The sequence below is a fragment of the Otolemur garnettii genome, unplaced genomic scaffold, assembly GCF_000181295.1.
Source record: "Otolemur garnettii isolate 467f Iridium unplaced genomic scaffold, OtoGar3 scaffold00031, whole genome shotgun sequence".
Classification (NCBI taxonomy): Eukaryota; Metazoa; Chordata; class Mammalia; order Primates; family Galagidae; genus Otolemur; species Otolemur garnettii.
The window spans coordinates 15,741,586-15,763,601 of record NW_003852426.1 but is presented as its reverse complement, the minus strand read 5'-3'; the positions used below and the strand labels follow the sequence as shown (position 1 = coordinate 15,763,601).

General features: G+C 30.2%; 2 protein-coding genes across 3 annotated transcripts in view; one reads left to right on the top strand and one right to left on the bottom strand.

The window, feature by feature from the left end:
• RUNX2 (runt related transcription factor 2) overlaps positions 1 to 12,580 on the bottom strand; it is a 212,217-nt gene extending 199,637 nt beyond the window's left edge. For both annotated transcript variants that reach the window (XM_023512867.1, XM_012804878.2), the window contains exons 1-2: positions 12,437 to 12,580; positions 12,113 to 12,237 (exon numbers count right to left, since the gene is read on the bottom strand). In XM_023512867.1, coding sequence (XP_023368635.1) covers positions 12,113 to 12,170 — 58 coding nt within the window. In that variant the 5' untranslated portion in view covers positions 12,171 to 12,237; positions 12,437 to 12,580. The remainder of the gene's footprint in view (positions 1 to 12,112; positions 12,238 to 12,436) is intronic.
• The window catches only part of SUPT3H (SPT3 homolog, SAGA and STAGA complex component), a 433,675-nt gene that overhangs the window by 34,662 nt on the left and 376,997 nt on the right, over positions 1 to 22,016 (top strand). The window lies entirely within an intron of this gene.

The window sequence follows — 22,016 nt, the reverse complement described above, 5'->3', positions numbered from 1 at the left end:
CCAGTCTTGGTCTGTGGCCTGCTAGGAACCAGGCTGCACAGCAGGAAGTGGATGGCTAGCATGAACAAGAAGCTTCTTTTGTATTTACAGCTGCTCTGCATTGCTTGCATCACCACCTATGGTTCGCCTCTTGTCAGATCAGCGGAGCGTTAGATTCTCATAGGAGCGTGAACCTTATTGTAAACTGCATACAAGCAATCGCGGTTGCATGGTGCTCCTTATGAGAATTGAATGTCTAATGATCTGAGGTAAAGCTGAGGTAATAGTGATAGTGCTAGGGAGCAGCTGCAAATACAGATTATCATTAGCAGAGAGGTTTCACTGCACAGAGACCATAATAAGTCAATTACTTGAAGAATTGTATCACCCCCCCCCCCACTCCCTGTCTGTGGAAAAATCGTCTTCCATGAAAGCAGTCCGTGGTGCCCCAAAAAGGTTGGGAACCGCTGGTCCAGGTCATTTAGTATACATTTGGGAGTGTAGGCTTCTTTAGGTGGGACAATGAGAACATGGCACAGGGAATGCTACAGATAAATGTGGGAACAAGGATTTGACTCCAGATCTGGCACCAAAGCCCATGATTATTATTAGTCATTATTATTTTAATTTTATAAACAAGGATGATTATAAATTCTCAGTTTCACTTTAAAAGTTTAATTTTAAACTTTTAAATGATATTTCATGTCACATGAAGTATATATGGTGTGGTTAGACATTGTGTAAGATTACTGATTATAATGACTGATAAGGAGTATCTAATTCTTGAAAATTTTCATTTTTGATTAAACCTGACCTAAATTTTATCCCTTTTATATGCCTTCATTTTTTCTTAATCTTTTGGGCTCTTTCTGATTAGTATTAGGTAATGCATTAGGGTAATTTGGAGACTTAAAGATTGTGTCCCTTGTGTTTGAATAGTTTAATGACTATAGAGTAATTGTTTTTGAAAACTAATAACTTTACAGATGGGATTAAGGACTAGGAAGTAATTTCATTGAGGTCATGTGTAACACTATCAAATAGTAATTAAGAATTAAAAGGCTTGGGTTTGAATGTCAGTTCTTCAGCTGTGTAACTTTAGGCTGGTTTCTCCACTTCATTCTCAGTTTACCTATCTGTAAATAATTATGATACTCATATAACGGAGTTGTGAGGATTAAAAAAATGTTTATAAAGGATTTAGCATAGGCCTTGGCACACTAAATGCTCAACAGAGAAAGCTAGCATAGAAATGTAGCCCAGTTTTAATTAAGTTAGGTGCTGTAAAAATCACAGGCTATGTTTTAGATGCATTGACTTTTCAAAATATGTTAATATGAACCTAATTACAATAATTTAATATTAATTCATTTTAAAGACTTCAAAATAATAAGTTAAAAAGTTTAAAAAATTTTAGGACTAGATTTGTTATGTACTTAGAATAGTTATTTGAACCTAATAGAAAAATAAAAACATTGTTATGTAACCGTTGACTAACATCTCCACTAGAAGAAAGGGAAGGAAAGAAATGAACTGTAATGTGTTTCTTGTGAACACATTAATACATGATTAATATATTTTCTACATCCTATGTCTTGTTGATAGCTTATTTCTGAGCATATTTAAAGTTGGCTATCTGTTGGCTCCTAAACTTAGCTAATATACCTGAAGAGCTTTGTATTTCCCAAGGTTTTCCCTCCCTGACATGTTTCTCACCAAGACCTACTACCCAGGCAATTCTGTTCATCAGCCAGATTTGGATCTAGTAGACTGTAAGAAGTTATGTGTAGCCCATTGAAATTTTTAATGGTACATACTCTAAATCCTTTATTTTAAAAAAATGCTATCTTTAGTCAAGTTATAAAGCCACAGATATCTTACTTTGCAAGATTTTTATGACCTGTATCTCTCTCTCAATATAAATATTCTTATTTTTAATTTTTATTATTCTTGGGCTACTACATTTCCGTTTTTATTACTCTGCTTAGTACCTGTCTCATGGAATGGTTTATACTAATGTGCCTACACTGGGGGACTGGGACTATAGTAAGGCAAACAGAGTATCTAAGGCACAAAAGTTAAAGAGGTTCTCACTTTGAGTATTGTGTAAGACCCTAAATTCTGTGCCCTGGATGCCTCCCTGGATTCACCATAGTCCCAGCCCTGCTGCACAGAATTAGGCTGCATTATAAATTATTTTTATTTAAGTTTAGTATAACCTTATGCATGGTTGAGTGTTTTAATAAAGAATTGATGAAGAAATGAAATAACATAGCTGAGCCTATAAATAAGTTAACTATTTGAAAAATAGCATTATCTGTACTATTTTTGCATGCTCAGTAATTTTCAGAGCTTCACAAATTCTATTTTAATAGAGTCTTGTCTGAAATTGAAATATGCATGGTTGTTTTACTTATTGGCAGCTACCTGAAATTCGTGCTTTTGTAGCTATGATAAATTTCTTAATTTGAAATTTAGTACTCTCAGCCCTTAATTCACACTTCTAGGTGACCACTTAAATAATGGTAGTAACTTCAGTTTTACTGAATTTTTATTAATAATTTTATAATCTTTTTGTGAATTTGCCTATTATCTTTCTTTCTTTCTTTTTTGAATGCTACATCTGGAAATGCTCAAAAGTTGTTTACCTTTTTAAGAGAACAGTTTGCAGTGAAAGTATAATTTCTTTAGAGGTAAGGTTTAAGTTAACAAATGATAAACCATAATGTGAGGAAGCATAATATTGTGAGTTATTATTTGGCAAACATACTTAATGCAGGCATTAGCTGCTGAAGCCATTTATAAAGTACCACTTGCAGAAAGCTAGAGAGATAGGCTACACAGAACTTTCTGTGTCAACTCTCAGAATGTAAACTAGAGTACAACTTAGTTTATTCAATAAGGACTAAATTCTATAAGTTTAAGTTTGTTTGTAGGTTTCATGATTAATGCGTAATTAGAGTATGAAAGGAGCATTTAGAATTTGTTAAAATTTGTAGGTGTGACATCATTGTCAAGTTAGGAGTTTTATTTCTTAAAGTTAGAATTTATTTAAATGGACTTTTTTTAAACCTATGAAATAAAAATTTTATTTCTACTTACAGTGGTGCCAAAGTGAATTTTCCCAAATATAATTATTTAATTAGATCCACTGATAGAGGTTAAAATAAATAAAAATAAACCTACATCTAAAGGTAGAGGAGTATCTAGATTTGTTTTTAGCGTTCTTTTCATGGCTTCTCAGAAGTGTATCATATTATAAATACATTCAAAATGTTTTGCTCTGAGGATATGTAGCATTCCTATAAAGGTTAAATCAATAAAAATGATTTGGACACATTCCTAAGCATGGCTAGAACAGGTAGCCCGTTGTTTTAGGTACCCTTGAGTTTCTGGAGCAGATCATTATGGCGTAGCAAAAGAGCTTACTAAGTTGCTTTCCACGTGTAGATGCATCAGCTTTAAAAAAGTAAGGTTTTCTAGCCTTTTAGAAATGAGCATTTTAAAAGTAGCCCTGTATGTATTGATTTAATTATTATTTCAAATGCAGTTAAAGTTTTGGAGCTTTTTTTCTTCGAATGCTGAAGATACACCATAATTGATAAGGAAGAGGTACGTACAGGAAAAATGCAATGGCAAGCCTGTCCAGGAAATTTAGAATAAATGGTAGTCTTATGATTAAAAAAATCACACATTATAATTGCAAAATTAGATGTTAGATGTGATTCTTTCTTTTTAGTCTTGTTAGTTTAGAAAAAAAAATTTTGTAGTGGGTGTTCTGTTCATTTGACAGTTCAGAAGACAAGCTTTAATTTGAGCTTTTATTTTTAAAAGCTTATGTATAACTTCTATACTTCTATCTTCTTAGTCTGTTATTAATGCTGGTAATTTTACTTTCTTCATTTGTTTGCATTTTTTTTTTGTTCATTTCATATGTTTCGGGTATGTAAGTTTTCAGATCACAGATCACACTGTTTCCACAGCTGCTTTTCAAAAAAAATATCATTATGCCAGTTTATAATAATGAGTAAGGCCATTTTTCTTAGTTTTCTTTAAAACAGTATTGAAAGTATTACGTATTTTTGGATTGAACATTTTAAAGTTTAGTGAGTTGACCGTGTATTTCAGTGAAGAAAGTTCAGATAGAAAATTTGAGTTACATATGTTAATGAAGTCTTACTATAGAAAATCCCTTCCTATCTTTTTGTACATGTAACATATATTACTTTATAAATAAAAATTTTATTAAAAAATCGTGTTACATTATTTGTTGGAGCACATGATATAATTTGATAGTGAAGAAAGTGATTTGAATAAGTCATTAAACCTTTTTTTACACATATAGAATTGTTTAACCAGTTAATAATTAAATAATTCAGCAATTTAAGCCAAATATTTTGTAGTTTAAAAAATTTTTAAGTGTATTTTCATAGATTAAATTTTATTTTATTTGTGTTCCTTGATAAATTCAGAATATTTGGGAAAGTAAAAATAAGCTTAGAATCAGCATATGATTCCTTTTCTGGGTACTTGTGAATAATAATTAAAAAAAAATCTCTTTATGTGTTTTCTCTAGTCATATTGGTATAATAAAATACTCTGCAATTTGCTTATCTATGTTTAAAGGGAATAAATTGTTAAATATTTACTATTAAATAAAGTATGAAGTTACTTTTATAATACTCTTTGTTCTTATCAAGCCAAGATAATAATGCTTTTAAAAGGAGGTAGATATTAGTGATAAAAAGTTTAAAAAATGTTACATTTCCTTCTAAATTTGAAGACAGGGTGGGTGTATGTATGTATCTGTGCTTAGTTTTAAAAACTGGGAGAACATAAAGAATTCTGAGTTTATAATGTGAAAAAAGAGTTTCTACTGTGGAAAGAAGATTAGATTAATGAACACAGACTGGATTATGCTGACTTTTATGTGTGTATACATTGTTTTACAAATACACTGTTGTACATTGTTTTTGCAAGTAGTACGTGCTTTATGGATTATCTTCTTAAATATTTTCATATTACATTGACCCTAATAGCAGTAGCAGTAATAGCAGTAGCAGTTTTTTCTTGCATTTTGTTAAAAGCTGTATTACCTAAAAGCTTTGCAAATTTCATGAGAAATAAAAAATAATCTGACTAGATTATATTTTGTGATCAGTTTCCTTAACTAATGTTAGGATGCTACTGTCTTGAAGGGAGTTTTCCCATAGATAACTTGATAGTGTCTTAATATTTTTGAATTGAGTGGTTAGGTTCTTATGAAAAGTTTACATTTACGGTTAAACAGAGTCATTGATATAATGTGATTATCAGCAAAAAGAAGTTTTCTTTCTGTGATCCTATCCTGTTCTAAATATTTATGATCTGATAGAAGTTCATGAAATAAAATGAAAATTCACTTTTCTCCAAAAATAGTTTTTATTATTGAGCTGTATTTATATATCTTGTAATAAAATTAATATTGATTAAAGGGAATCTGCAACCTCTACCTTTTTGATATTTGTGCATCTATGTTCTAGTATTAAGTTGTAGTGATGCAGCAGTGGGTTGAAATATTAATCATAAAATGTAGTACTTTATTACATAGTAAAGTAAATATGATCCTTTTTAGTTTCAAAGTGAATTCACATTGTTTAGGTTAATTTAAATAATCTCTAATCATTTTTTCTTAAAGATTATTTTGGAAATTTGAAGTCTTAAATTAGGAAGTTCAGTACAAAAATTTAAAGAGAATATTATAGTAATTATTGTACAAAAATATCTAAAATTGAAAATCCAGTGCTTAAATTGCTTACCTGGGTTACTGGTTAATGAGAAAATATATAGAAAATACACCTATTTAGCTTCAAGCCAAAGTTGTTCTTTGAGATATTATTCATAAATAGGGATCTTTTAGTCAATTAACTTCATTCAGATTTGCCTTTTAAACTAGTAGTAATTTATATAACTGATGTTAGTTTCTAATTATTGTTACTTTATAACTGGAAAGTAACAGCTTTTGTTACTTTATAACTGGAAAGTAACAGCTTTGAGTTTTAAAGTATGGTATTATTTTAGTCTTGAATTTCTTAACAGATACCTAATCTTTGTTATTGATTTTATAGATTGACATTTCTCTGTTAGCATACATATAAAAAAAGATGATTGATTTCAGGAAAGAACTACAAACAGTACCTCAGTTAAATAATTTACAGTTTTTTTTTTCTGGTCTATAATTATTATTTCAAGTTCTGTAGTCACTGGTATGTATGCATTCACACTCTTGCATATATATATACTCTATATAAAAATTTTAAGCCAGATTAAGGGAATTTTAAGTTGAATATATAAAAATATGTTCGTGTCTATATGAAGTTCTGTAGAATACCACATCATTATTCTAATTTTGCTAAAGAAAAACTATGCATTTGTTTTCAAAACCTTAACAATGATTATGACTTGGTTAACAATTTTTTCTTTATTTTTTTATTTTAATAAATCACAAAATAGATTAAGTTGTAGGATATCTGAACACATAAAGAACGTGTAAATAATGGTTCATGTAATTTTAGGGGAACATGTACATTCATGGTTCATGTAATTTTAAGGGAACCTATTAAGTGTATATTTAAGTACTCGGCTTTTAAACTTAGTTTTTTATGTAAATACATGTTTATAGTTGATGGTATAATGATTCCAGCAAACACCATTGGTGTTTATTAAAAGTAAATGTAATTGAAATGATAAGTAAAAATAGTTTATTTCTCTTTGTGGCGAAAACTATTTGCTTTGAATGGAATATTAGTTATACGTTGTTTGGAATATTAGTAATGTAACTCTTACATACAATTTTTTAGGAGAAATGGCAATATGAATCACTAGTGGAGATAGGTTATTACACTAATTGCCAAAATAATCTTAAATACAGTTCTGAGAATAATGTTAACTTTGTACATTTTCTAATATCAATATAATTTTAAATATTTTATACATTATTGAAAATTGTATTCACTTCATTTGTCTGTATTTTAAAGATTGTTTTGTCTTTAAAGAAGAAAATTATATACTCAAGGCAGACTAACACTTATCAACTTTTATTTAGAGCCCAAATCACACTTGGTTTGATTTTGATACTTGGATACATTTTGAGTTTATGAGTATTAACAAGAATATAGAGTATTTATAGGAAGTACATGAATAACAATTTTTTTCATGGCATATTTTAAGAAGTTATGTAGCAATTAGCCTTTAAAGGACCCTTTTAATTCTATAGTTCTTCTTATTTGGGGATTGTTTTTTACATCATATTAAATGATGTGGTTTCTATTTATTAGTAGAAGAATTCATGTTTATGAGATTTATGCTTTAGAGTTAAGCTTCTGTTCACCAATAACAACAAAAACTTAAAATAATTGATATCATATTACCCATATCCATCCAACACTGTTCTTAACATTGGGTCCTCTGTCCTTAATAAATAGTATCAAGAGGAGGAAGTGAAGACATTATATACAATGTAATAAAGGAGCATTTAATCTCAGTTACAGGTCTTTAAGAAGTTTATGGAAATGTATGTTCTATACATTTATGTGTATTTGCTATTGGAGGGACAAAAGCTTGTGGTTGACGGCAGTTAAAACTTTAAGGAAACTCCCTTTGAATAAGGTATAGAGTTTCCTGGTTATTTTTTTGAAATGTAACACATTAATCAAAATGCATATCCAGTGAATTACATAATCTTTTTGAAATGGCAAGAGATTATGTTGTGTATAATTTCATTATGTGAGACTTCCTTTTCTAAAGATTTGTTTTAATATATTAAATATTTCAAAATTGATGAAGAATTTTCACAACGTGAGACAGTTAACTTAGAATGTTTTATACTTTAGAATATACCAAGTATTGGAGTTTAATATTATCTTTACTATGGGAGTTTAATGACAGGATTTTTGGGGGTGGAGGGTGTAATTTTATCTTCAATAGAAGCTGAAGAGGTCATTGGTATAGGAGAAAAAATAGTGCCTTAAGGTAATCTATTAGTCCCTGCCTAAATTACCATTACATTTGCTAGGATCTGATTAATAATAGGCCTGGAGTGGTAAATGAGTAGAAAAACTAGTTATGCTTTGTCACATTACAATTTTGGTATTTTCAGGAAGTATTTTTTTTTTTTTTCATATTGAATTGATGGCATTTCTTTATTTGGGCGTATGTAATATTTTTAAAGAGACACTAGAGGTAGACTGTTCCAGTGAACTCTTTATATAAAAATATCTCTGATGGTTGTTAAGTAATAGCATTTGCAGTTTTAATGTTTTTGATGGGCTTTTACATGACTTCACTATTCAGTTAGAGTTGTAATATCTTAGTATTCTGGAACAGGGTTCGAATAGCACGGAAAGTTAGTATTTTTATGCTTTGGAAAGGAATTTGAGATGTTACCCTGTTTTGCCATCAGTTTTCATGTATGCACGGGTGCATCATTAATCATCGGAAATGCAAAAATAAATAATCCAGTCCCATTAGATTTTTTTTATATGAATACTTACCTTTTCCTTTTTTTATATATATACAGTTGAGGTATTTAGGTAACCCCTAACCTTTTGCTTCAACAAAGAAGTACAGTATAAAAATATTACCACAGTTTTCATGTGAGCAGCACTTGAGAGAGGAAAAAAAGCTCTCTGGATGAATATTTGTTGGAAAAAAAAAAAAGTTGTGATACAGAATGTTTTAACTCGGCCCCAATACAGTACTTGAGGACCACCAGTGTGTAAAATTGAAAGCACATGAGTTTTGAAGCACTAGAAAAGGTTTGTAATTGATTAGCGCTGCTTGAAAGTATTGAAGTACAGTAAGTTTTGATTGTGAATGGTTCTATTCAATAAAGATTAATTCTGCGTGTTTGATAAAATCTTAATGCCTTCAGTGAGTTAGGTTCCCCCCCCCCCACAGTTTATTTAACCATCAGTTATTTTAGTGTTCTTTTAACAAACTGGAACATTTCTATCTTACTGAATTTAACTTTAACATGACTGATTTAAACAAGTCCCACTATCAGTGATTAGCTTGAAGGGTGTAATTGAATAGATTAATATTTTGTTCTTCTAGAAGAGCTAAAATGTATAATATAAATCATGTATATTTCATGCTTTCCTTGTGATTTAGAGACCATCAGGTTCACACAGACTAGCCAAATCTTTTTCTACAATTTCTTTTTAGAGTTTTACATTTCAAAACATTTTTAAAAATTATAAGTGAAATCTTGAACAATTTTTTATGTAAAATTAGGACTATTTGTTATAACTAAATGATTTTTAATATGGGCCTTTGGGAATTACATTGACATTTTTATTTTTAGTTCTTAATATATATTAGAGTGGTTTTCTGTGTGTGTTCTTGATTTTTTAATTCTTCTGCCTGGATTTTGGAATTTAGCTGTGCAACCAGTTACAAAACTTTTGTCAGTATTAAATCTTGAAATTATAAAATTACTGTTATTGACATGGACCAGAACTGTTATTTTAGAAATCAGTGTTCATATATCACATTCAATCAGTTACTATGGTCGGTTACTGTATGTAGGAATTTAGTCAGCTGATACGTTTTCATAAATAAATTCTTAATTATACTCTGTGAGTCAGTCACATCTGTCATTTTTAGCAGGCTTTATTTATGATAAATAGCAGACAGATTTGAATAGTATAGACTGGGATTTCTTGATTAATTCAAAGTAAGAATGTGCTGAGAGATCAAGGTCATTGAGACTCCCTCCACCTCCTTTCTCTGGTCTTCTGCCTGTCTGACTCTCTCTGTCTCTGTCTGTCCCACTGTGTACACAAATATACGTGTACACTTTCATTCATTATATTTGTGCTAAGGCAGTTGGTCTATGGGTACTTCGTCCCATATCTGGAAAACACCTGAACTTTCTTTTTAGCTATTTTACAAAATTGGGGCACATACTTAGGAAATGTCATTAGGTGATGATAATAATCATTATGTAAGAATTTAAAGCCTGAATTGAGGTTTTAGACTTTAAGTAGATTTTAGAATGGGGAAATATTTGCCATGTGATAATAACCTATACATAATGTCCACTACTCTTCTATAATTAGTCTGGTGTAATGGGTTCATATTAAGTTCTCTATCCAGGCTCTAAGGTACTATTTGCGGGGTGGGGAAGGGAAGGGTGGAACCAGCTTTTCAGAAGAGGAAGAATTAGTAATAATGTTAAAAAAAAGACATGCAACAGAAGAAGATCTTCTGTTGATTCACTGTTATGCCTTGCTTCAAATCTTTGACAAGTTTTGGAAGTTTTAATACAGAATAGTTAAGAATGTAACAGAAAAGTTAAGACCCTAACATAGAGTAAGAGGCTTTTTAATTTATTATTTGTGACTGCTTTATTTCTAATGTAGCCTTCCTTGAGATCTGTTTTGTTCCTGATAAGGTTAGAAAAGTGTATTTTTTTCACAAAACAATAATATTGTGAAAGAGTAATTTAACTGCTTCTGTTATCCCTCCCTGATATCACTTATTCCTGTTTCAAGTTATCCTTCCATCATAACATTATAGTTTAACCATTTTTTTATCTCTTAGGTAGTAACAATAAAAGTTCTTATCTATAATCTATAATTATAATATGTACTGTTATGCAGCCTATTGTATTTATGTTCTACTTCCTTAATGTAGACATTTTAAAGTAATGCTTACTAGCCATTATTAAATTTTAAAATAATCTGTACTATATTGTTTGTATTATAAGTAAGGGGGCCCACTTATAGCTATTGAGGGAGTCACTACAATAATTTTACATTTTTTGTAAAATAAAAAGTACATTTCCTCACCCTTTAAAAGAAAACCTTTTGTCCCCTTTCAGGTTTAATTATTTCTCTTTGACCTAAACTAAGATTGATCCTCTAGTAACAGCCAGTTAAAATGTGTGAAGTAGGAGGAGTAAGGGAAACTCCAATCATTAGTTGTAAGTTAAAAGCAAAGTTAATATAGAAGTATAGGTATACACAGCAAAAGGATTTATTTTAAAAGATAAAAGAAAATTTTGAAAAACTCACTTTGTAGTTGGAACATGCTGGACATCATAAAGAGAATCTTGTAAGTGTTTAGATACTTTAATCCTATGTCAGGGAATGATAAAGTCATTTACATATCTGTAGTAACACTAACTTAAATATTAAGGGACTATATTATGCCTGTTTCCTTTTGGAAATCCAGCATGATTTAATAGGTACAGCTCTTTTAAATTATGCAGGGTATCCTTACGGAACTTTGTTTTTCATGAAACTAAACGGTATTCATTTTGATAGGTCCAAAAATATGATTAAAAGAATCTTCCAATGTTTGCAATATGTTTATAACAAGTTCTATATATGTAACAGTGTGTAGATGTAAAATTAAAATTATATAGGAAAATACAATTGCATGTAAGTTTTAAAAGACTTCCGTGAACTTTTCAATGTCCTGGGCAGCTATAAAACTTCAAAAAATTGCTATGATGTACTTTTTATAATTTTATTTCAGTTGAGTGCATGCTTCAGTTCTTTAAAATTGTTTAGAAACAAACTTATTTAGATATCATGTTATGTAGTTTAAAATTATAAATAGATTTATTTTAGCTGAGCTGGCTAAAATATGAACTGTTACAGGTTTATTCCTGGGTTATACATGATAGACCATAATGTTGAGATAATTCTGTGGTCTGTTATTTTGTAAAATTGCTTCCTTTCTAAAGTTTACTTAAATATTGGGAGCTGCTGAAGTCAGTTTATCATACTTTGATTAATTTAGCATCTAATTTTATTCTGGTGAGGGTTAATGAGAATATTGAACTGTTCCTTTTACTTTTTTAACATCTTCATTTCTTTAACTCTAGAAAACATTCTTATTAATTTAACAAATATAATTGATAATTTAATTTTGTCTATTTCAAGTCATTACTTCAAGAATTAGTTATAAATTTCAAATGCAATTATGTACAGCAATTTTATTTTTCAATTTTTAATGCAACAAAATAGCATTATTATGATTTTTGATTATACTGTTATCTAGAAAAGCTAGCATTTTATCTAAGAATCATAACTTTATGTTTAACAGGTTTGTATCTTACAGGATTTTAAAATATAACACTTACCCCAAAAGAAGTTTTGCTGACATGGTGTCACTGTGCTGAAGAGGCTGTTTGATGCCATAGTCCCTTCTTTTTTTTTTCAGATAGAACTTGTACTCTCTGTTGTAAATACTGCTTGCAGCCTTAAACTGGAAATACAAACCATACCCAAACCTTGTTTTAGTTTTACAGTATGCCTGGAGTACATAGACTTTATATTTATTTTTTTCTGTCAAGAAATTATGTAGCTGGTAACATGTGAAAAGCAAGGAAACAAAACAAAAAGAGAATGAGCAAATATTTGAAGGACTACTATTACTGCATAGACTGTGGTTAGAGAGCACTCACTGACTCTGTTGGTCTCGGTGGCTGGTAGTGACCTGCGGAGATTAACCATTTAAAAACCAGAGACTTCTTTCTGTCCTCCTGGAGAAAGTTTGCACCGCACTTGTGGTTCTGTGGTTGTTTGTGAGGCGAATGGAGCATTCACACAATCCAAAAAAGCAAAAGCTTTAAAACTCCCTTTTTTTGCAAGCACTATTACTGGAGAGGCAGAATCATGTGGTTTGTGACCTCACAGTACTCAAAGTAAAGTGGGACTGCCTACCACTGTGGCTTTTCTCCCTTGCTCTTTCTCTCTTTCTCTCTCTCTCTCTCTCTCTCTGACAAAAGGCTTGTGGTAAGGCCTTTCCTGGCATCCAGAAGGATATAGCTTTTTAATTTTTGTGACTCATAAGGATTTGGATAGAATACAAATGCTGAAGGAGCCCAACTCCTGTAAGGTTAAGCATTTGTAGAGCAGAGCTCTGCAGTTAAGGGCTTTCCTTTCTGCTACCCCTTATCTTTTCTTTTCTTGTCTTTTTCCTTTCCTTTCCCTTTCCTTCCCTTGTTTTCCTTTCCTCTTCTTTTCTTTTTTCTTTTCTCCTCCTTTTAGTTCATTATTGTATTTGTGGAAAAAAGAACAAAATTGGCTCAAGAGGCTGTGTGAAATTCTGAACAACAGTGATGATTTACAATTTACTTCTTTGGATTGTATCACATTCTGGGGTCTGCTTCATATTTGCTGGGTGGCTGGATTCCTTCTGTTTTCCTTTTTCTTGTCTTAAACTTGTGAATCTGTAACTCATTGTAAACAGAATTTACCTTTCTTAAAGTCTGGTTGCAAACTGGTTGCTGTGCTTTACTATAATTGGCTGTCATGAAAGTGTTAGTTGGGTGATTCCTTTAGAAATATTAATTGATGTCTGTCTAGTTTATTATCAATATTAGATTACACCTCCTACAATAAAGACTAAATATAATCTTTTATGTATACCTTTATCTCCTGACTAGTTTGAAGATCTTTAAAAAAAAATGGCAAGAATTATAATATGGATTATTGGATGAATCTTAGTTTTTTTTAATGATTGTAAGTATTTTTCTCTTTCAAGGAAATGTATTCATTTAAAATAACTCTTTGGTTTTGACATTAACAGAGCTTTTGATAAGCAAATTTACCATATATAAAGTAAAATACTTACGTTGTAACTTAGATTGTTCAGTATTACATTTTATGAGCTCAGAGTGGAGTGGGTTAACAGAAGCTGTATTTTTTTGTGTTTATAATGGAAGCTTTGAAATAAATTACAAAATGCTGTGTACAGTAAGGCATAATACACCCAGACAGTATGTTAGTCGTCTCGATTTGCTAATTCTGATTCAGAAGAAAATTGGAAACATCTTTGGGAAACTATCTCCTTTTTTGCCCCTTTGGACAAATATGTATAGAACTCATTTTCTCATTAGGATGATTATATATCATAGGCATTGAATTTTATATTTATGAATAGAGCTTCCTGTTTTCATCAGTTGGGAGCGATGGAGTATTTTTCAACAGAAATTATAAAGGCGTACAGACCAATTTTCTAGGCATTTTTGGCTATTTATCCATGCCACTCTGAATTTGCATTTTAGACTTCTTCTTAGTGTGATAGTAACTAGGAGTGGCGTAAAATAAATGACTGTGAGGATAGGTGGAGACAGTGAATTACAAAAGATTATTTGTTACATATAATGGAGTAAGGGCTGGGAAAACACTCAGGAGGGTGGTAGAACTGAAATATCCCTATGTTCTTAGCACAGTTCATTATCTGCTTTTGGTTCATATTAGATAAAGATAATTGTGCAGACATGCTTAAAACTTTCTTTTTTAAAAAACTGGTTTCCCAACATACACTGTGAGAATATGGGAATGATTGTAATCTTTTATTATTCAAATGTCTAGAAATTTTCAGAATGAACTTTCCGTGATAAATACCAGAAATATATTTTGGTGTTCTATTTTAAATATAGATTTATCATACCTTCTCGTTCATGTAAACAAGTTTTACAGTGAAAAGCAAAAGCTGTCATTTAACATGCGTTATTGATGCAAAGGAGAGAAAAATTATTCATTTCTTCTCTTTCATAAATAAGGTGTGCCAGTATGATCTATATCTCTAATTAGTATCCAGAGCAAGTACAAGGAGGAGAGTTTTTTGTCTGTATAATTTGTGGAATTTCCAAACATACTTCCATATGCACATGTAATAGCAGAATTATGCAATTGGAAAAACTTTAGGTGGTTGCTGTAGTGTGATAAGCAAATGGTTTTCTTCTTTTATACTGTTTCTGCATCAGGATTGTCTGATACATCTTAACCCCAATTATTTGTTGAATATTCTCTTACAATTTTTTTTAGTAAGTATGCTTTGGCCCTCCAATTGACCTTATATGAATTTGAATAATTTAAAATATCCATTTGTCTTTTAACTGCTTGTTTTCTTTTTGCAGGTAACCCTCCTGCTTTTAATCTTTGGGTCAAGAACTTGCATAAGAGTTTAGTAAGATATTATTGAATATGCCCTTTTTGTGCTGTGTGAGGCCCATCAAATTCTGGCAGGAGAAAGATTTTTCAGTCATGTGCTTTAAAGTTTATGTATTCATTATTCAGACACATTTTCCTCCTATATCAAAAATATATTCTCTTTGGCGCACATATTGCCTTGTGGTAAAAATTTTAAAACAATAGTGAGAACTGGTAAACATTGGGTAATTAACAGTATGTTTCATTAGAAATGGTTTACTACATGTGATGAAGAGAGATGATTCATAAAAGTCACTGCAAATCTCTAATCTTGATTATACATTTATACCATGTTTATAATCAGAAATGGAAAACACATTTTTTTCTTTATAAAGATCCTTAAAACTTCATCCTTTTGAGGGTTACGTTAGTACTTGCTGTGTTGAAATAAAGTGTACTGTATGAACTATGTAATGCCATGAAAATGATTCTTTGAAATCAATTTAAGTTAGTATTTTGCTTTCCTATTACTTTGTATTTAATAACATTTGTCACAATTGGCCAAACTTTGAAATACTGAGACATTTAGAATGCAACAATATGTGTTAAAAATGCTACATATGCTACATAAGTCTTCATTGTTACCTTTAGAATTAATTTATTTTCTCAACTAATGATTATATTTTAATTATTCAGTTTTACTTTATTAATACTATGTTCACTTCTGTGCAGTCTTCTTTTAGGATTGTTTTAGACTTCCATTTGGTACTATTCTAATTTTCTTTTAATTGAAAAAGAATAAGAGCAAATAATTTGATAGAAGACTTTAATAAACTTTAGACGTCCCCAAAGTATTCCAATTATGAGATTTTAGAAAGGAGCTTTCTTAATTCATTGTTTTAGCTTGGTATGTGATAATTTATTTGTTTTTTAAATTTTGCTAATAGTTTTCCTGTTTTTGGACTTGATGTATACCTGTTTAAGATATATGGCATGTATTGACCTTATATTAATCACTTAAACTTTTTCGTATTAGTCAAATTTGTATAGTTTAATATTTTAAATTATTGTGAAAAATTAATTCCACTTCTTATTTTAATGAGGTATGTACACAACAGCATGCACATATGTAAGGTTATGCATGTATGCAGGCTAGCATTTTGAGGCACGTTTTGTAATGAGATATTTTCCCTTTTTTCCTGTTTAGTTAGATCACATAAAAACCCAACACAGCACCCTTACCTTGGTTGTTTGAACAACTTGGTTACTTTTAGCAGCTACCTGTCTAAATGGGAGATTATGTGTAAATCGGATGCCAAAAGAGAAAATACTAAATCAGTCTTCATTTCTCCCTTTCTCCTCCTCTCTTCCTCTTTCCTCCTCCTTGCCTTGGAAAGTTCCCCCTCTTTCCTTCTTGCAGACCTTTTGGTTTCTCATTCTCTGTTTTAGATTTCTATATAATCTCAAAGTAGCTTTTTAAAGTTCTAGTAGGAAATATTGACATTAATACCTACTAATGAATATTTACCTCATCGATTTGAAGCTCTTAACATTGATTGCAAATGGTTACTGATATATCACACTTCATTCGTTAGATACTGTTGGCATTTTTACAGAGATATTCTTTGTTAGTTGTTCTGTTTCTGGAATCTTTTCTTTATGCTAATTTACATTTAACACATTGTTTTTATAACATTAACATTTATAAGGATTACTTTGTTTTTCTCTTGAGTTATCCTTTGAAATGCAGTATGTTCCATACTTGTTTAATATAGCTCTGTAAACAATTCACGTTCCTTATAATTATTAGAATGATTCATCTTCTAATGTTGTCATTTTTGTAAGAATAAGAAAAGGTGAGAACTTGCTTAAAATGTGGGAAACATGATCATATGACAGCTGAGGATGTGGCTAGACTAAAGCAGGAAATAATACCCACAATGCAATGTTATATATACTACCACTTAATAAAATTTATATCAAATATGCTACTGACAAAACCAAAGAAAAATAATATCCCAACTATGCTAGTTAATGTATCTAGGGAGAAGTGAAAGTAATCTTTTTAGAATCTTGGTACTTAGAAAATATAGTAAATTAAACTGAGGCATCATAGTTCCTTGGAGCACTATTGTAATGTTGCCGTTGTGCTGTGGAACTTTGTGGTAGGTGAAACTTATAAAGAGAACCTTTCGGATATTAGTTTTCTTGAAAAAGGCATGGAAAGACACCCCCTTTCTTTGTCAATTGAATCATTTTAGTACTAAATGGGGTTATTTAGATACTGTCATCTAGAGGGAAAAATAAGTCTAATGTTGAGATATTTATTGATTTAACCTTTTATATCATCAAGTATGTTTCTTTACAGTTTATATTATGTTGTCTTTTATTGCCAGGTTGGGGGTAGGGGCATGAATTGTTCACTCAGGGCATTCATGTAATGATTTTTCTGTTAATTTACCTATGGTTTACCAATCAGTCCTTGTGCTGCTCTATAGGGAGATTAGTCTATAGCAAAAATGTAAACTGCTTTTATAATGTAGCTGAAAAAGATATTAACAAATCTTCCAAAAAATCCGGTTTTAATATATTTAGGATTTCTGTTCATAAATTTTAATTTACTGTGCTCATAGCTGTCAGACTTCAGCAATTTTAATGAAATTAATGCCATAGTAATTTAGATGAATTTTGAGGTTTTATAAAGGAGATTGTTGAAGGTTTCAATAAAGGAACATAATAGAATTTTTGAATTGATAATTAACATATAGAAGTTTTATCAGGGGTGGAATACAAAAGATAGTAAGTTAGTATTATTTGTAAAAGGTTATTCTAGTATGAAATTGTGTATTTTATACTATTCTAGTATAGAATTAAGTATTCTAGTATAAAATTGCTGATGTTTTATTTCAGAACTGGCACAGTAATTGTCATCTCATCATTTAATGTGAATGTCATTGTCTGTATCTTAATAAGGATGATTTGCTTAATTGTTTGAAGTTTTTTTCTTCTTTAGAAACTGCTTATCAATAACAGCTGTAGCACTGTGGCTTTTCTCCATGGACTCATGGTGGTCTTTGGAACAACGTTTTTCAACTTTGACAGGTGAGACAGAGGCTCTCCAGTGCCACTGCTTTTGGATGAATCTAACTGTGGTTGGAGAAAGTGCATCTTGCCAAAATATATGGGTGAGACCACACACAGCCTTTAAAATAGTTATTGTAGGCTTATTTTTAGGAATACACGTCTTGACAGTTCTTTTATTTGCATGCCAGTTTCATTACTGTGTATAGATTTTTCATTGGTTTCAGTAAAGGCAATTGCAGATTTAGGTCTTTATTTGTTAAAGTTCGTGTATAATTTATACTGGAAAATACTCTTGAGTTCAAGCATAATTAACAATATAGAAAATATATTGAAAATGAAGCATTAGAATACTGATCTTTTTGTTTTTATAAATTTGACAGTATTCCCTTTGGAAATCTCAGTTTCTCATACAGTTTAGCAGTGAAAAATTGCTCAAATTTGAACTTTAAAGGAATGAGGGGAGAATGTTAAAATCTTCATATACTTTAATTACATTAATATTAAGAAAAAGTTTGTGATTATTTAGTAATGTTTTTCTATAATCGTTTAATAAAGCATTGTTTAAAATACAACTTTCACACTTTAGCAAAAACTTGAAAGCACAGAAACTAATTGCTGAAGAAATCAGTTTCTTAATGTGTTAAGCATAGTATGCAAATTATCTACTCTTCTTATAGAATGATTGAAACTTTATTCAGTTTAGTGAAGTATAAAATTGTTTAAATACATTTAAAATTAAATAAGTCTTGTAAAACTGACTTTTTCAGTGACCAGTAGAGATCACTCTTTAGACTTTTATAAAATGTTCTTTCTTTTATAAAATAATATATTTGGGTAATTATTCATGATTTCTATTATGTTATTAGTAATATTAAAATTTAACTTCTGGAGTTCTGGCAGGTCACAAGACTTTTCATTTGAAAGTTAATGAATGTTGCTTAGGTATTTATTTATAGTAAGTTTTAACCATCTGAGATAAGATTACATTTTCATTCTAGTTAGTTTCATAGGGAGAACAGAATCCACAGAAGTAATTGGAAATCCAGTTTTCCCCACTGTTAACACAATATTCTTCCACAATATTGCTGAGTGGTTCTGGCAGGAAAATACTAGGGCAATTGCATTCTTACAGCTTTTCTAGAGAACAAGTTTATGGAAAAAAGAGAGAACATAGTATTTACAAATAGATTATTTAAGGAAAGATTTGGTTATTGCCTCTTAGAAGTTACCATATATGTGAACCTTGATTAGATGCTAGATTGCAAAAAAGAACTATATAAGGGGCGGCACCTGTGGCTCAAAGGGGTAGGGCACCTGCCCCATATGCTAAAGGTGGCAGATTCAAACCCAGCTCTGGCCAAAAACTGCAAAAAAAAAAAAAAAAACAACAACAACTATATAAGCCACTTTTAGGATATTTGAAAAACCTCAAATATGTACTGGATATCAATGATACCATGGAATATTTATTAAATTAGGTATGATGCATTTGTGCTTATGTAGGAAAGTATACTTATGTTTAAAATAGATGGATGATGAATTATCATTATGAAGTCAATAATATACTTAAATATATATAGTAAAACACAGTTTTACTTGGTGAATGTAGGTAAAGGGCATATAGACTTTTATTTCACTGTTTTTCAGCTTAAACAGTGAATTATGAAGGGTGAAACATTTTATGTTTAAGGGATACCAAAATTTGATTTCAATTTGAAATCAAATAGTTGGAGAAAAATCATTTGCATGTATAAATAGTAAATTTAAAAGATTTGTGAATTATTAATAGCTTGTACTATATATAGCAATTTTAGATTTTAGTTTATACTTTTTTAATATTTAAAGTTTATTCACAGTAAACCATAACTAGTTTTCAAAAATTTATTGATGATAAATATAAATTGCAGATGGTCCCAACTTTAAAAATTTAAAGGTTGCATTGTAGGAACTCAAGGCTAGGAAGGTTTAAAAAAGCATGTAATTAGCATGTCATTTATGTATTCTTATGTAGATTATGCTAGAATATGTAAAACTCCCTTGAAGTTTCATTTACATTAAATAAATACCACTAAATTGTACTACTATAGCTACTAAATTGTTTAAACTACTAAATTGTACTTTTTCAAGACATATTTTAATGAGCAGAAGCCTACATGTCTATATGCAAAGTATTCATTTTCAATTTGTGTTACACTAGATACCCTACCAGGGATTTACACACTTTTCCTAACTGGCCAAATAGTAAATATTTTTGGCTTTGTGGGCCATTGGGTTTCTGTCAACTACTCAACTCTACCATTAGAGTATGAAAGCAGAGAATAAGTGAATGGGCATGACTGAATTCCAGTAAAACTTTATTTACAAATCCTGGTAGTTGGACTGCTGTAGTAATTGTCTACTCCTGCCACTATGCTGTACATATAGAACTTTGTGCCCCACTGCTGTCCTCTTACAGACAAGAGTGATTTGTAAAAATGATTTGTCATAAAGATGATCAAATTTCTTATTTACATTTTATAATAGAATTGTTTCTTAAAGTATTTACAAAATCTTTTTTAATAGTTGATTGTTATATGGCAGATTTTGTCTATGGTACTTAATAACCGTCTGTTACATTTAGTATTGCAAGTTCATCTTGATCATGCAACTATTATATTGTGTGTACTCTTTGAGGGATGAGGTTGGAATCCAAATAAGTAATCTTGATTAGAGTCCATCTCCAAATTATCATAAATCATACTTCATATTTAGTTCATTATTATTAAGATGTTGAGATTTATATATGTCTTATCCATAAAAATGTTTCCTTTTTTAGAATTTATTAAGTATAATGCTCAAACATAATACTGAAACCTTTACTAGTAACTGTGATTAGCTGTTTTCCCTCTTTTTTCAGATATATTTGGATTTGGAAAAAATAAATTATTTTTAGTATTCATCTCCAGAAACATTTATTGCATCTATCATTGGACATAACACCTAAAGTAATTTAGTTTTCTGAGGATTCACTTAGATTAGGTGGAATTTGAGTATTATGTATTTCATGATAATTATTAATACTGAGCAGGAAATAGCCATCTTTTTCTATTTATATTGTTAAAGAGCATATGACTGCATATTCTGATCTGAACTTAAGATCTGTAGTGTATTAATACTTAAGGTTTTGGACAAGTGAGCTATATATAAATGAAATGGCTTTAAATAACAGCTTACATTTTTTATTATTATATGCTTAATTTTATCCATGATTATTTTAAGCAATTACAGTTATTGGATATATAACTAAAGATCAGAAGGTTGAAAAATTATTAGATGCCTCATATAATTTTGTTAAAGAGGAGAAATCTGCCTTTTTCCTATTCTCTTACAAATTCTAGTCATTGCCTGTTTGCCCTCATTAATAATAAAGTCCTGAAGTAATTGTTTTCTTTCATACCCCCAACCCACTATTTAATTATAAGACAGGCCATTAAGGCCTTGTAAGTGGTAAGAAAGACAGCTTAAGTAGGAGAGAAACACAAGAAAAACAAAGGCACAGAAACTCAGAAAGCATCATGTAAGGTCATTAGTGTGAAGCACATTGCCTTCTCCGCCTTGATACCTTTTAAAAGATGTCAATGTATTGTAACAATTTAATAAACTAGTTGACAGGAAGAACATACTTTTGTTAAACATACTTTGTTTAAAAAATGCTAGGAAATATTTTTATATAAAATTATTAAACTAAAAACAATTTCAACTTTTAAAGTTATAAAGTTTGCTTAGGAAAATAAACCTTAGAGGAATAAAACTTTGCTTAATAGTAAATGGTTAAGTTTAGATTTATTTTGTTAATTTTGCTGTCTCTTGGTACTATTTTAATTCTCTGGGACTCTTGTCCCTTTTAATTATTAATAGAAAACCAATTTTTTAAAAATTGAGAAGTCCTAAAGATTGGATATTTCTGAAAGAATTTATAGATTCAATATAATTGATATATACTATACTATTGCTATTTAGTTATCAGCTGCATGAAATTTT